Source organism: Juglans microcarpa x Juglans regia, chromosome 1D (assembly GCF_004785595.1).
Source record: "Juglans microcarpa x Juglans regia isolate MS1-56 chromosome 1D, Jm3101_v1.0, whole genome shotgun sequence".
NCBI classification, from domain to species: Eukaryota; Viridiplantae; Streptophyta; class Magnoliopsida; order Fagales; family Juglandaceae; genus Juglans; species Juglans microcarpa x Juglans regia.
In genome coordinates, this window is record NC_054594.1 from 45606946 (window position 1) to 45623379 (window position 16434).

Below are 16434 nucleotides of genomic sequence, written 5' to 3' on the forward strand. Positions count from 1 at the left end.
CAATCCAATGTTCCTCTATTTCACTTGGAAATCTGACTCCTTAAAGTATCAGTTTTGTTGCCTCCCATACGAAATCGATTTCCACCAGACAGATGAAACCTGGTTTTAAATCTCCGACTTTAATTACTCTTAAAATTATCCAGTGCACAAAAAAGTAAAAGCCTTAAGAGCAACGAACGTTAACCATATGGAATTCAGATCAGTGGTAGGCGTCAAACCATTCACCGGTCAGTACCAAAAACATATTGTTAACCAAAGTTTCTGAGATAAGCAGTTCTATGCAAAAGCGATTCACCGTTGCGCTTTTCCAGTTTCCTATCTGTATTTATGAATAATGCCTACCTCAGGAAGAGCAAAGACACATGCTTCTGAGTTGCATATGGTACTTCAAGTTTCTTCATATTTACTACAAATAAAAGTACTTGAACATACATGATGAACAGCTATTGCAATCTACTCCTACACCTTTTGCTGTTTCATACCGTGTGTTGTTATTTTAAAATAAGAATACAAGGCTTTTTCATAAACAAGGAAAAAAAAGGAAGAATGCCTGCATATAAAGAGTGGAACATCGATGACGCTACCAACACATTAATAAATGGCCAATGAGGTGCCTGAATGCTGGCTAAATTTCGTGTGCTCCTGGAAAAAGATCCCAAAAACCCCATATCTCAGGCCTCCATCAAGTTACCTGGAACTGATCACCAAAAACAGTAAGCAGATGAACGAGGCAATCCGTGATCCAGATAACTAATTACATCTCACAGTAGAAGCACAGAGAGTAAAATTCTAGAGAACAGTTCATACATCATTTAAAGCAAGTATCAGGCACAAAGTAAATGATGTGATATGATGAGGAAATACTTTTCCATTTCCCTTTCCTAAATGACCTCAAAAAAAAAAAAAAAAAAAATTACAAGCTTAACTTATATCTGTACGTCATTTTGTGAAACAAAAATCAAGAAGTACTACAAACTTACAGCAGTAAACTTGTCAAGAGACGTACTCCTTGACTATTCGTCTTCCTCTGAGATGCTTGAAATCAACCTAAAAGAAATTTCACATTGAAGGACCACATAATTTCACCAAAGTTGCCCTAAAAGAGTCAACAGCAATTTACCAAGATACAGGAACATATATTAGAAAATACCAGTATAGAGAGAGGAAAAATAGGATAATGAGGTAGCCAATCTTGAAAAACCGAAGCTTTTTCTCCCATCTCAGCTGGTTATATATCTCAGTTACGTCAACCAAGTGCTGCCGCTGCATGTACCTGGTCAAAAGTTTATAAATCATCTCAGATACACTGTTTGAAAAGGGGCCTGATTATGAGTAAACAACAACTTGCAAAATTCAATCTCATGTCAAACTATTTTATCTCATGTCAAAAAGAAAATGGTTAGGTATGAACGTGGGCTACCACATTAGAAGCAAGTCAAATGATTATGAATATTCCAAAAATTTAGGAAATACATTAAAAGTCATCATCATTTGGCTTGAATTTTTAGGCCAAAAGCTGCAAGTGAAGGAAATTGTGCCAAGATCATTGATAGAACTACTGCAAGATTTCAAGTCCATGCAGTGATATTTGACCTCCACAAAAAAAGACAAGGATAAATGTCTCCTTGTCCTTCCACAGGTGGGATATGAAAGCGGTACTTTTTAGCATGAAAGTGGCGGATAAGATAGAGCCAGATAACCATAGACTCAGGGGACATTATTGTACATCCTCTCACTTAACTGACAGCCAGCAATGAAGGATAATCATTTCTTTATATCATAAAATAAGACATACACAAAAACTTATCAATCTTCATTGAAATGCCAGTAGCCAATAACTCCTGAGGTTAAATGACTGTGAATGGTACATTTTCCTTGTCTAAGTTCACTCATTGCAAAGTAAAAGGATTTGAAAATTCATCTGAATGCAATAACCAGTCTCCCATGGATAGTGCCACCTCTATAATTAGACGATAAAACATGGATCTAACAAACGATTATGCATTCCACACTTTCAGTTGCAATTAGTTAATCTTGGTGGTATGCTCCCTCCAAGCCTAAGGTTTGAACCTTTGGGTGCATACAATTTCTAGGGGCATTGGACTGGGAGAATTTTCCCTTGCAGGAAACTTTTTGCCAAGGGCCTATGCACCTCTGGGATAAGTTGGGAATTTGTTCCGGACGCCAAGTGCTAATAAAAAAAACAAGGAGGTAGTTTTTTTATAAGAAAAAAGGACGTAGTTTTTGCTAAGAGTAAACACCAAAATTTACTGCCTATCCTCATCCTTTTATCAAATATAACCATCACAATATTAAATGACACAAATGTAAGTTTTAAAGTGCATTATACAGTCAGGTGGGAATGTTGGATGCCTTTCAAACAGGAGACAGGTCATATGTACTTGATTCACGATGTTGTTGTAGATGTGGGTAAGAAGAAAACTTACAATCTCACATTATAACATAGGTACGGCAGAGAGAACACAAACATAAGCCAATTTCTGGTAAGTAGAAAGAAGAAGCATAAGACTCCTTGAACTATAAACTCCGGCAAAACAACCCCATTTATCCGGGATGCTGAATCATATGGATTGATATAGTCAAACTCTAGGTCCACCAAGCACATAAGCTGCAATAAACATCTTCAGAACTCAGGATTAAGTTTTCAAACATTAGGAAAGAAAGCACGGAAATATGTCAGCCTAGTTCCTGAGTTAAAAGCCACAGCGCTCTTGTTCTTCAGGCCAATATCACCAATTCTCTTACGCAATAATATATCGTAAGATGATACGTATTCAATGCACATCAGTATTAATCGGATGCAACAATAATTTCAATAGAACTCTAGTTCTACTGCATAAAAAAATTCAATTCTTAAACTAATTTCCATTTTTTTCCCAACAATCTTATGAAATACCCAACAGTTTGAGTATTCAGCAGCTACACACCTAACAGATAACTAAGTTCAGAAACACATGAAAATAATTCTCAAATACCCTCGTTAGTTCTCAAGGCAACTTATATTTGATGAGGCAAAAAGTGAGATCCCCAGAGTTTCCAACGGAAATGTGATAATAAGGGGACGCATATAAACTTTTTGTGTAATTGTAATTATCTTACTAAATTTCATGCTTTTTTAATAAAGCAAACCTATTTGATTTGTAAAACAGGCGTGGGGTTCATTGTGGTTAAGAAACGTGCCAAGCAAAAGAGAGAAAGAAACGAATTCTACGGAATAGGAAAACCCAAGACACATCCAAAGTCCAAACAGGTCTTAACTTGTGAATCCGGCATTGCCAGCGACGAACATAGGGAAAGAAATCATGTATGCATAACTAGCAAATGAAAGATCAGAACTTTCCACATTAAATTAAAAAAATAAATAAATGGACAAGCAGATTCCGCTGTGGAAACAAAATTACCTGGAAACCTAGGGTGCAGAGCAGACCAACAAGGAAGAAGAAGGACAAGAGCCATAACCACAAGGTCCCCATGGTCCTTCTCTTCTCTCTCTCTGTAGCCTCTCTGTGTTTTCCGCGTTCCCCGTTTATGTTCTCAACTCCCGTTGTCTGGTCAATTTTGTTTATCTTATTTTCTTCCGACTTTCAAAGCTTCATTTTATTTTTTTTAGTTTTGATAGGATCAGTCACACCCTACGTGGCAATCCTTTTTTTTATTTTTTTTTAAACGTGCGTTTTGCTAGTTTTATGGTTTTGTTTTATTCTCCAATTCAAATTTGTCCCACGCAAAAAAACTCCTCCCTCGACTGCATTGCGTCCTTCCTTTGCCCACTGCCACTGATGACAATGTCTCTCTATCCAGCGACATTGAGAACGAGAGAAACCGGAGAACACAATCGGTGAGAGTTTACCGTGAGGAGAAACGACGAGCCTAGGGTGTACCGCCAGCATCTTATGGTTACACTGATTCACGACTGCTCCGTCATGGGTCTAAAGTTAGATCAACTGGTGGCAACGTGAGTATGTTTCTCTATTTCGGTGGAGAAACACAGAACACTCCCTCTATAAATTTTCGATGGCTGGTACGGGGGAGATCAGGAGCTGCAGTGATGGTGGTTTGTGCAAGTCCGCGGGGAAGCGTCTCACAACTGAGGCAAGATGAATGGTGGCAAGTGGCTGGCAACTTGCATCGCTGGCGACGGAGGTGCAGAGCAAAAAATAAAAAATAAAAAATACTTGCTCTGTTTTCGTGGGCTTAAAACAGAGGGCCACTAGTAATGCTTTCCGGTGACTTAGTGACGGTGGTCCTGGGCAGAGGTTTGGGTACATGTCGAGGTGGCTTAGGTTGTTGTCCGAATGTGGAGGCAGTTGCTAGTGCGAAGAACTAAGTAGCTAAAAATAGAGGGCCACTAGTAATGGTTTCAGGATCTGTGCGTGAAACTACACTATAGTTATGAGCGACAGAGGGAGAAGGAGAGTGGGGTTGGGAGATGGGGCTTGGCCGTCAACTTTTAGCAGTTCTTTTTCTAGCTTTGTAATGAAGATGAACTAACTGAGTGTAAATATAGATATTTAATTGCTTGCATCTGTGCTTTATAGAATAGCAAAGCTTCATATCTGCATGAGCTGTATGTGAGGTGTAATATAGTAGATTGATTTTGTAATATGTAATTATTCCTAGAAACCTTGTAGTGATTACCAATCTTGTATTTTAAGTATAGGAATATTTAGTTTACCTCAGAATAGGTTGTTTCCTTTCTTGGAGGATATAATTGTATCTATATATTACCTTCTAACTTGGAGAAGGAAGTAATGAAAGAATTATTTTCACAACATTACTCCGTTTAACACGGTATCAAAGCCAGAAGTTTGATACTGAGAGTTTTTTTTCCTTCTGAAGTTCGAATATCACCAACGTAACACTGTTGTGAGTCCGATGGCATCACTATAGGCGAACGAACCTGTAACACCCCGTAAATTAGTGCATTTTTAATGAAGCATTTTTATTTATTTATTCTCTTATTTTATAATTATCGAATATTTTAAATGGGTTATTTTATGATCTTTAAATTGTGGGAATTAAATTGTTATGTTTTCTTAATATTTATTTATTGTTATACATTTAAATTGTTCTTCTTTAAAATTAATTGATTGTGGAATTTAATTATTTTATTTTCATTGTATCATTACGTTTAAATTATTTTAATTGATTTGCTGTTTTAAAATCATTTCCGTTTGATCATTTTCGTGACTCAAGATGTGAGGACTGGACCTCATTTTTTTCACTCCATTTTCTCTTTCCTCTTTTTTTTTCTTTTTTTCTTTTCCTTTTTTTTTTCTTTTTCCCCTGCTTTCCCCCCTCCCCGCGCGACCCAGCTCCCTCTCTCTCCCCGTGCGTCCGTCACCTTCACCCAGACCACCGCCGTCACGCCGCCATGCGCGACACCGCCCGGCCGACCAGCTCCCCCTCCCTTCAGCGACCTCACCCCCCAAATCCCAGCCCCTACCTCGCCGCCGGTAGCCCGCACGCACCCCACGAAGCCGCGGTATTCTTTGCCCCGTTGCGCCGCCGTCGCGCCACCTCCGGCCACCATTTCTTCACTACTTCATCCCCGACCTTCTAGCAACCCAATGAACCCAACCCCAGCTCCGATCCGTCACCGGTGAAGCCCCACCAAGCCCATTTTCGATTTGTGCATCTTTGGCATAAAACCACCCCTTGCGCCGCCACCCACGGCAAACCACCACCACCATTGGCTTCACCGACCTCTCTAGGCCCTACCCTATCAATTTTGGGTCTTAGTTTGTCCCCGTTGAAAAGTGGGTATTTGAGACCCACGGCCACAGTGTATTTTACACTGTGTTGTTGCTGAGTCGCTACATTTTGCAACTCCGTGATCCTCCAGAAATCATATTATAGCGCTGTAAGTATTTTCCTTAAAGAACTTTCATGATTTAAATATATTTTTGCACTAACACATATTATCTGTAAATTGGCTTGTTTTGCCGGATTGAGTCCGAGGAGTTTCGGGGGTCGGATGGATTGTGGACGGAGTTGTTGTGTGTTTGTTTGCATTGTGAATTGTGGTTGTTGGTTATGGCTTGTTCATGTACATCGCATATTGCACGCATTATCATGTTTGTAAAGAAAATTGAGTTTCGCATGATTGCATACATGTTCATGTGTTTATTGAAAATTGGATTCTCATGTGAGTAAAAGAAAAAGAGACTGTAGGGATGGTGGTTGTGTCCCGCCTGCGATTCCCGCCTACGGTGCACGCGGTAGGGATGGTGGTAAGCAGGGACGGTGGTAGAGTCCCGCCTGTGACTCCCGCCTACAGTGCTCGGTTAAGTATTCATTGTGTGGAAATGAACTGTAGGGATGGTGGTAAGTAGGGATGGTGGTAGAGTCCCGCCTGCGATTCCCGCCTACGGTGCACGCGATAGGGATGGTGGTAAGCAGGGATGGTGGTTGTGTCCCGCCTGTGATTCCCGCCTACGGTGCACGCGGTAGGAATGGTGGTAAGCAGGGACGGTGGTAGAGTCCCGCCTGCGATTCCCGCCTACAGTGTCCGATAAATGGGTTGTTTTGTATGAATCATTTTCTGAGAAAATGACAAACTATATTTTTGGGCCGAAATGGGATTTTTGGCGTGTGTTAGAAATAATCATTTTTCTAGAAAAAATTGTATTTTAGGACAAAATGTATTTTGTCATATTGTTGGTTGTATTAATGTATTTTTATCCCGAGAATTGTTTGGTTTATACTTACCTGTGGTACCATTTTATGGTATCGCAGATTTTGATGCAGATGATGATGACGAGCCTTAGCTTGGCTCCGTTGGTGGAGTGATCTGAGATTGCTCCTGTTTAGCGAGTTATGTTTTTATCAATTTATATATTGCCTTTGTAATATATTTGGGATGACTGTATAACTCTTTAAAGATAAATTGTGTTGAATATTTGTATTTAAAATTCTGGTACTTAGTTGACTATTATAATATCCGCTGCGAATTTTTATTGTGCACATTTGCATGTTGCACACACACTTAAGCACATTTCGTTGGGATGCGTGACCGTATTGTCATCATCCCGACGTCACGATTCCCATTCTTTTGTACGCGGGAGTCGGGGCGTCATAGAACCGCACCAATCCCAACACCAGCACCACAGATCATTGTCCATCAAGATAACTCTGCATTTCCTGTTGGTATTACCCTGGATGAGACCGATTACTCATTATGGTCCCAACTTATGGAGATGCGTATTGGCGCTCGCAACAAAGCTGGTTACCTTACTGGTGAAACGAAAAAACCAATACATGGAGATCCAAATCTTGGAATGTGGATTACTGAAAATCACAAAGTCAAAAGTTGGCTTATTGACTCAATGAGTTTGTCACTAATGCAGCGATTTATTCGTCTCCCACAACCAAGGAAATATGGGAGGCTGTATCAAAAACTTTCTATGATGGAACGGATAAAACATGTATTTTCGATATAGGTGTTATGATCCTCAAACCCGAAAACTACATGTCACTTTGGATGCCTCTTTTCGTGAAACATAACCTTATTACTCAAAGGAAGAGCTATATTGAAGAGAATGTTTTCCAAATAGGTGGATGAGGAGATGAATTTATAAAGTTAAAAGAAGTGAATGAATGGCTTGAAAATGGTGGTCAGCAAGGCCATGAGAATATTCCTGAAATTGAGAGTGATGTGTTAGTGCAACCAGAAGTGGCTGCAAGTGCACCTGATATGACAGAGTCATCAATGCCTTCATAGTTGCCTATGTCAACACCATCAACTTAAGAATCAACCTAGAATGTTCTTCCTCAGGTAACTTCGAATCTCAGTATTGAAGAGTCTAAAAAATACCTGATTTTGAAAAATGTATTTCTCCCAAGTATTCACAAAAATCAAATAAGGGAGTTCCCAAGAAACAATACGAACCTGATTCGAAAGCCAAGACCAAGTATCCAATTAGCAACCATGTGTCTTCCCATAGATTGTCTCAGACGTATGCATTTGTTGTTAATCAACTGTCCACTGTATCTATTCCTAGTAGTATGCAGGATGCATTAGCTAATCCAAAATGGACAAAGGCAATGAATGAGGAAATGGAGGCCCTATAGAAGAATGCCACTTGGGAACTTGTCCCTTTGCCCGAAGGAAAGAAAACAATTGGATGTAGATGGGTGTTCACGGTGAAACTTAAAGCATATGGCAGTATTGATAGGTATAAAGCGAGGTTAGTTGCAAAAGGGTATACACAAAGGTTCGGTTTGGATTATCAAGAGACTTTTGCACTAGTGGCCAAGATCAACACAATTTGTATTCTCATATCCATAGCAGCTAATCGGGATTGGCCTCTGCAACAATTTGATGTAAAAAATGCGTTTCTCAACAGAGATTTAGAGGAAGAGGTCTACATGGATTTGCCACCTGGAGTTAAACATAGTTCTTCATGTAGAACTAAAGTTTGTAAATTGAAGAAGTCATTGTACGAACTGAAACAGTCACGAAGAGCTTGGTTTGGAAGGTTCTCTTATACAATGAAGGCATTCGGTTATAAGCAAAGCAATTCAGACCATACTTTGTTTATAAAACACAGAAGGGAAGGTAACAACTTTAATTGTGTATATTGATGATGTGGTTGTAATAGGAGATGACCCATGCGAAATGAAAGTATTACAAGAGTATTTGGCTACTAAATTCGAAATGAAAGATCTTAGACAACTCAAATATTTTTTGGGAATTGAGGTTGCTAGATCGAAACGTGGAATTTTCCTTTCACAACAAAAATATGTGCTAGATATTTTAACTGAAACTGGGATGCTTGCTTGCAAACCAGTATAAACGCCTATTGAGATGAATCATAAGCTTGTAATTTTTCCAGATCAAGCTCCAACAGACAAAAGTCGTTATCAGAGATTAGTTGGAAGATTAATATATTTGTCACGCACAAGGCCAGATATAGCTTATGTCGTGAGCGTGGTAAGCTAGTTCATGCATACACCAAGTGAGAAACATATGAATGTAGTATATCGGATCTTAAGATACTTGAAGAATGCTCCAGGAAAAGGACTGTTATTCTCCAAAAATGATGTTTCGAACATTGAAAGATACACGGACTCTGATTGGGCAGAGGATCAAACTGATAGAAGATCCACATCTGGGTACTTTACTTTTGTTGAAGATAACCTTGTAACCTGGAGGAGCAAGAAATAGAAAGTTGTGGCGAGATCAAGTGTAGAAGCTGAATTCCATGGTATAGCTCATGGTATATGTGAGTTGTTATGGATCAGAGGTGTATTAAAAGACTTGGGAATTGAATATAGACACGCTATGACTCTTCATTGTGATAACAAGGCAGCCATTGAGATTGATAGAATCCTGTACAACATGATCGCACCAAATATGTTGAAGTTGATTGTCATTTCATCAAGGAGAACCTTGATAACAAGATCATACATTTTTCATTTGTCCATTCTGAAAGTTAGTTAGCCGATATGCTCACAAAAGCAGTTTCAGGAAGGGTGTTTCATGGTATAATCGACAAGTTGGGTATGATAGATATCTATGCTATAAACTTGAGGGGGAGTGTCTGCATGTGTGAGGTGTAATATTAGACTGATTTTGTAATCTGTAATTATTCCTAGAAATCTGGTAGTGATTACCAATCTTGTATTTAAGTATAGGAATATTTAGTTTACCTTAGAATAGGTTGTTTCCTTTCTTAATGTATATAATTGTATCTATATATTGCCTTCTAACTTGGAGAGTGAAGTAATGAAAGAATTATTTTCACAGCATTATTTTGTTTAACACTTCAAGTTAGGATTCAAGTGATGGAATAAATTGAAAAGTATTTAGTAACATTTTACATTTTCGTCCTACTCATTGGATCGATCAAGTAGCCAAAATTTCAACCTTGGAATCCTCTTTAGATTACCATATCTGTCAAAGTAATCCAGTGGGTGAGAGAGGAACGGGCTATGGGGAGAAGGAGAAAGAGAAGGAGAAGGAGGAAAAATAAATGAACAAAAATATTGGATCACCTTTACACGTAAGGTGTGCTTTAGCTGATGCCAAGAATTCTACTTTTTTTTTTTTGGGAGAATTTGTAGAAGTCTAGATAAATTCTGTATAAATTTTTATATAAAAAAATAGATCTTATATTAAAAAATATAAAAAATACTTATTTTTTAGCAATATCTATTTATTTATTTTTATAAAAAACTTACATAAATTTGTCTATTTAAAATTTATATTTAACATTACTCTTTTTTAAGAGCTTAAATGTTTTATTTTTAGTTTAATTTCATGATGTTACTCTCCTGAATATGTATAGGCATATATTTTTAGAAAAATGATAGAGCAACCATATAAAAAAAATAACACAATTCTAACGCATTTTTTCTTAAAAAATTAAGACTAGTTGCACACAAATATAATTTTATACTACTGAGTGACATTTTTTTTATTTTATTAATATATATATATTTTTTTAAATTTTAAATTTTTAAATTTTCATAATTTTTAATAGTTGACGTATTAACACCTTTGATTTTGTAAATAAAATTGTAAACATAAATAGTGTTTTTTAAGAATTAATTTTTAAGTTTCAATTGTGTTAAAGCTTTGACCAAAAAATAATTGTGTTACAGTTAATTTCAAAACAAAGTTGTTAAAGTTGTGTTATTGTCGTGATGTATCATTTTTTATTTTTAATGATAAAAATATATATTATGTATATTTAGAAATATTTAAAACCTTTTACAAAATGTTGTCAGCCACTATAATCGGCCATAATGGGCGAAACGGCGCCGTTTATTTCTTGCTGTTTTTTGTCTTGCAGAAAAAGACACCTTAGATCTAATTCAGCTCCTTTACCCTTCTTTCCTCTCGCCCTAGTTCTCGTTCTCTTGTAGTTTCTCAGCTGCATCAAGTGTCAAGTAAAACTGACCAAGCAGCAAGCTAACTGGTCTCCGTACGACAATGGCGGGTACTCTCTCCCCCCCCCCCCTCTCTCTTTCTCTCGATCGCTTCAATATTTTCGTTTTTATTTTTGTTTGGCACAATTCTTAATGCCTTTTATGTTATACTTCTGGTTTGTGTCTATTATATGAAGATCTTGCGTCGCAGTCGCTGGAGCTGATTACTGCGTCGTCGCGGCCGATACTCGCATGTCGAGCGGTTACAATATTCTCACTCGTGATTACTCAAAAATCTGCAAATTGTAGGCTCCTTTATCCCTTTATTTTCTCGATTAACGTTTTCAAATTTTTTGAGTGTCTGTCTTGTTGGTTTGTTTTGGGTGATTGATTGAAAGGATTGGGATTGGTGGGTTACAGTGGTTTTCAGCTATAATATTTGGAGGAGTGGGATTGTATCGTGTATCCATCTCATTAAAGTATAAATTTAGGATTTTGGTTGGCACAATATTTAGGGAAAAATGGTGCGTTAGAGTTACCTCGTCTATAATAATCAAGTTTACTCAATAATTCGATACTGGCTGGGCCGTATAGAAGTTCTTAAAATTCTGGACAAGTGATTGGAAGAGTGGGATTCTTGTGATTTTTAAAGGAGGTTAATGTTTAGGATTCTTAATGAAGTTGTTTTGGGCTATAAGAAAATGATAAAAGGGGAAAGCTATGTAGAAGTCGTGGACTAGGAGATTTTGCTAGGCTTCGCTTTAGGGATACGGTATAACTTTGTGAAATATTGTGTTTCAATGGGCGATAGATAACTAAAGTCAAATTTTCTTTATTTTGTTGCTTAATGACTTTGAGCAACTTTTGGTCATTTTGTTCTTATTTTCTGGACTCTTTGCACCTGATTTATCTTTCCCTTAACCTTGCAGGGCAGACAAATGCGTGATGGCCTCTTCTGGTTTTCAAGCTGATGTGAAAGCTTTACAAAAGCTCTTGGCAGCTAGGCATTTGGTGAGGCTTAAAGATATAACTTTATACTGACTGTGCTGTAATATAAGGTTGGAGCATACAATATTGAGTAGGGTTATATAGATATATTGTGAGTCAGATTCAAACGGCTATTTTGTTTAACTTTGAAGATATCTCATTACTTTCATTTGTTTATAATTTTTCTCTTTTATAGTAAATAGCATAATTTCCATGGGATTCCTCATCACAGATGGGGGAAAACTTTTCTCCAATTGTCAGATGAGAGTCAATTTCTGGATATTTTTCCCATGAGAAGCATGGAGAACTGACAAACAATCTATTTATTTATTTTACATCTTTTAGTCTATAAATGAGGAACTTATTTATCGCAGATGGCTCATTATAAATTCTTAGTGAGAGTCTGAGACTGCTTTCTGCACAAGGGAACGTCTGAGTTTTGGTTCTGGTGGTCTCTCATGTATAATTGGATGGGAGCTCGTACCATCCATGATTCAATTTGAAAGTAGAAGAATTGGGCTTTTGCCTATTCTTATGATCAATAAAATAGTTTACTGATCCAAAAAAAAAAAGTAGAAGAGTTTGATGACCATCGCAAGTCTTATCGCTGAGAACAATATTTTAGGAGTGTGGATAGCAAAAACCATTTGATTTTTGTACTAAAGGGAGGGAATGTTCACGAGTTCTTATTTTCTTTTCAGCTTTCTAGAATGTGATTAGGAGTCCCTTTTGTATACTTCCTGTGTACATGGGCGTTGACTAGTTTCTTTCAATCAATAAATTTCTTACTTATCAAAAAAAAAAAAAAAAAAAAAAAAACTTATCTAAAAAAATGTTCATCTGTATAGATTATCTGCTGGTGATGACTTATAAAAATAAAATAAAATAAATCTTCTGGTGATATTATATATATATATCCATACTCGTCTTTTAGGTTACTATGATATTCGTTGTCTTCATCTAGCCTATCCTCATGTAGAGGATAAGCATTCATCTTCATGAAGAATGGACACTTCTCTTCTATTCTATTATTTCTAAAAGTCAGCCAATGATTTTATGTTGTAGGTGATTCTGGTTTCTCTAGAAATTTGCTTTTTTGGTTATAAAAGTTGGAGACTTGAACTGATGACTAATCACATAGATATCCTCTCTTGAATGCAGATCTATCAACACCAACACAACAAGCAGATGAGCTGCCCTGCGATGGCTCAATTACTCTCTAATACGCTCTATTATAAACGATTCTTTCCTTATTATTCCTTCAATGTTTTAGGTGGCCTTGACAGTGAAGGTAAATCACTACTTTCTTCGAGTGTTGTTCATGTCCTCTCTGTGTTAACAAACGTTTTTTTTTTTTTTTTTTTTTATGGCTTTTGGTGGGGGGGCTGATTTCAAAATTACAGGAAAGGGTTGTGTCTTCACTTATGATGCCGTTGGCTCCTATGAGAAAGTTGGATATAGTTCCCAAGGGTCTGGTTCCACACTTATCATGCCCTTTCTGGATAACCAGCTGAAGTCTCCCAGCCCTCTCTTATTGCCTGCCCTGGTATGTCGCTGACTTAAATTATGGGTTTATATCAGCATCTATAAGTTATATACACCTGATTAGTGATTTTTAAAACTGTCTTTCAGGATGCTGTTACGCCGCTTTCTGAATCAGAAGCAGTTGATTTGGTAAAAACTGTCTTTGCATCTGCAACTGAGAGAGATATATACACTGTAAGTTTCTTTTTTCTCAACAATTCCACCCTTCTTTGTGAGATTCATCTTTCGCTTTATTAACAAATCATGGGTGTTCTACAGGGAGACAAACTTGAAATTGTAATCATAAATGCTGAAGGTATTCGCCGTGAATACATGGAGCTTAGGAAAGACTGATTTCTGTAAACTGTTCTGCTGGTCTTTCCAAACTAGAATGTTGAAATTATATGAAATGCCCTTTCTGGTAATGCCATGGCGGTTCTTTTAGCATTGCTCATCAAGTTTTAACGTCCCAATGATTTCAATTTGAACAATTTGCATTTCCCTAGTGACAATTGTTGCAGCTGTGATGACTGTTTGGGACACGGTTCCTTAGAGGCTATTTTGAGATTTATATGCTGTTTTACTTTTACTCCAATGCTATTCGTTTATGCCTAACACATGGAAAATAGATACGGTAATGACTAATGAGTGATGAATCCCCGCTAATTTGGTGTTAGAATGACAAATGATATGATGTTTAGATATTTGAAATGTTATTTAGAGTCCCTCTTGTTATTACTGTGCAATAATCACGGTGCTTTCTTTTAGTGATGGGTTGTGTCGGTCGTTTTCACACGGTCTCTATTATGATAACAAACATAGAAGTTCTGGAGCATCAGCAAGTTTATTTTTTACTTCTCAGTAGAAGAGCTCAGATCCTTGTTTAGTTTCAAAGCTTGGCTGAAAGAGTTATACTGGACTCAGAAATGCAACAAAGAATCCGAAATTCCACTCATCTGGGTCTTTCGTGCAGATCAGTACATGATCTCATAGGATGTAGTTTTAGTAAATTGGATAGGTACACAATAAATGATGTTCATGTATCCATACTGTATAAGCACAGTCCCTCAAAAGCTGTCTTCAGAACCCCATCCTTTCTTTTCCAGCTCCAGTCGCAATGCCTGTAATGGACACCAGAGGTCAGTTAATTGACTGACCAGTTGCTTATCGCAGAGCTGAGAATGTAAGCGCAGAAACAAGATGAGAGTGCTCAAGATGCTTACCTTGATTCTCTTTCGATTGATATCAAAATCATAGTTTCCGACCCGCGATGCAGATCGATACTCTACAACCGACTTTTTACCCGGTGGAAACCAAAATTCAACATCATCCACAAACTGTGTGAACAGAAAGAACGTGTTAACATTCCCACTTGCTCTTTTCTAGGTAAGAATGAGATATTGCCATATTGGTATTGGAGACGGGTCACGCTTACCCCCAGTATGCGGCTTTCGTATTCAGCGCGCACGTACTCATCTTTCTTCTCCACTATCTTTGGTGTAAACTTGTCCGGTTTTGTTGAATTTATCTGCAACATGAATTTTAGGATCTCGATGTAGCCTGGTTCAAGATTAAGAAATTACTCTTATATGGAGAAGACATGTTGAAAAGTTTATATTACCACTTGGATGAGTTCCTCCATTGCCTCTTCTCTGCTCACAGGCTTTTTCCTACCGCTGTTGTAGTTCCTACAAAAAAGAAAACACCAACGTGCACCACGTTTTCATTGAACGTCCCATGCGGAACACTACTGCCGAAACTCACATTTTTCATGTGTTTGTGAGAAAAAGGTAAAGAACAGGTAAGTCTCCCTAACAGATGGTACCGATACACTTTATATGGCGAAGGGTCGGCCATCCACGCGAGTCCCACACGGTCGGCACAACGACTATTGCCTAATCACTCGTACACATAGGTTGAATTTATGGGTCCAAATTCGTAACCCTCTCTCTTTCTCTCTGTTTTATTATTATTTTTTTATGGGGGATTATACCACTTGCGAAATATTTCGAAAATTATATGGATACATATTATTCAAGCACTAATAGCATAAACTTGTGGGTCTAAATTCCTGAAGCAAAATATTCGTTAAAGAGGGTGGAGAACACGAAAGAGATAGAATTGAACGAGAGCAAAATGGGTAAATTTATACCAGGGAGGAGCATAGTGGGTTAGATCACTGACGTTTTCCGACGTCGATATGCAGGTCTTAGTAGCCGGACAAAGAGCTAGTGCAGGTGGGTTTTTCTGAACCCCAAGGTAGTCTGGTTTTTTTCCGCTGCACCATAATCCACACTTGTAAATTTGTACGATCAATAATGAACCAATAGCGAGCTTAATCAAACAATTTCCCATGCTATAAAAGATGGAAACTCTGATAATAGATATGCACACCCTCCAATTGGCAAAAGCCTTTGGGAAACGCGGAGTGTGTTAGGATAAGGAGCACAAAGAAATGTACCTGAAGTTGAGGATGGCTCCGATTGCAGCTAATTCGCTGCTCCTCAGTACAATTTCCCTGAAAATTTTTTACTTCTTATTAAACTAAATTTTTTTGCGTTTACGAGAGAGAGAGAGAGAGAGAGTACCTCCGGCCAACTTGGTCGGTGGGCTTGTCGGGTTGCTGCTGAGAAACGATGAAACGGGGAGTACAGGAACTCTTTCTGGCCTTCTGATGGTTCTTGTAGAAATAGTGAGGGCTTGGTGATGCCATTGAAGCCATCGGTAAAAAGCTCAGAGCTCTTCCTCCTTGCGGCTCTGCGAGTATTCAACTTGCGTCTCTCTCCAACGGATTTTAATATATTTATAGTAATACAATAATAAGCTTACGCGCTTCCCTGCGGGCTGCCATTGGACCTGGCCAAACACATTAGACGTCGTCGTTTTGTAATCTTCGACCAATAGTAAACGGGCCTACCCAACAGATGGATTCTGTTACGTCTGTAAATGAGCTTCCTAACAAAAACACTGTTTTCATAGAATGGGCTTTCACAGCCATCTTCTTCCGGGTTCAATTGTCATTATATT

General features: G+C 37.9%; 3 protein-coding genes across 4 annotated transcripts; 1 reads left to right on the top strand and 2 right to left on the bottom strand.

Annotated features, from left to right (window-relative positions):
* Positions 1 to 380: 380 nt before the first annotated feature.
* LOC121263001 (protein cornichon homolog 4-like) lies at positions 381 to 3582 on the bottom strand. 2 transcript variants are annotated; one of them, XM_041165768.1, is made up of 5 exons: positions 3423 to 3582; positions 2448 to 2629; positions 1151 to 1273; positions 981 to 1047; positions 381 to 642 (listed from the first exon to the last, which is right to left on the bottom strand). In XM_041165768.1, exons 1-4 carry the CDS (start codon positions 3492 to 3494, stop codon positions 1014 to 1016), a joined length of 411 nt encoding a protein of 136 aa, XP_041021702.1. In that variant the 5' UTR covers positions 3495 to 3582; the 3' UTR covers positions 381 to 642; positions 981 to 1013. The 2 variants fall into 2 exon arrangements, with proteins under 2 accessions (XP_041021702.1, XP_041021694.1); XM_041165760.1 differs by having other exon boundaries at positions 381 to 697.
* Positions 3583 to 4035: 453 nt separating this feature from the next.
* LOC121248192 (proteasome subunit beta type-1-like) lies at positions 4036 to 13990 on the top strand. The gene is made up of 8 exons (XM_041146582.1): positions 4036 to 4113; positions 10894 to 10967; positions 11094 to 11201; positions 11826 to 11907; positions 13045 to 13174; positions 13287 to 13429; positions 13516 to 13602; positions 13687 to 13990. The coding sequence occupies exons 1-8, from the start codon at positions 4036 to 4038 to the stop codon at positions 13759 to 13761; spliced, it is 777 nt and encodes a 258-aa protein (XP_041002516.1). The 3' UTR covers positions 13762 to 13990.
* Positions 13991 to 14334: 344 nt separating this feature from the next.
* Positions 14335 to 16192, bottom strand: LOC121263046. Its single transcript, XM_041165830.1, has 7 exons — positions 15996 to 16192; positions 15869 to 15925; positions 15560 to 15685; positions 15029 to 15095; positions 14843 to 14935; positions 14631 to 14744; positions 14335 to 14528 (listed from the first exon to the last, which is right to left on the bottom strand). The coding sequence occupies exons 1-7, from the start codon at positions 16127 to 16129 to the stop codon at positions 14475 to 14477; spliced, it is 645 nt and encodes a 214-aa protein (XP_041021764.1). The 5' UTR covers positions 16130 to 16192; the 3' UTR covers positions 14335 to 14474.
* Between the last annotated feature and the right edge of the window lie 242 nt (positions 16193 to 16434).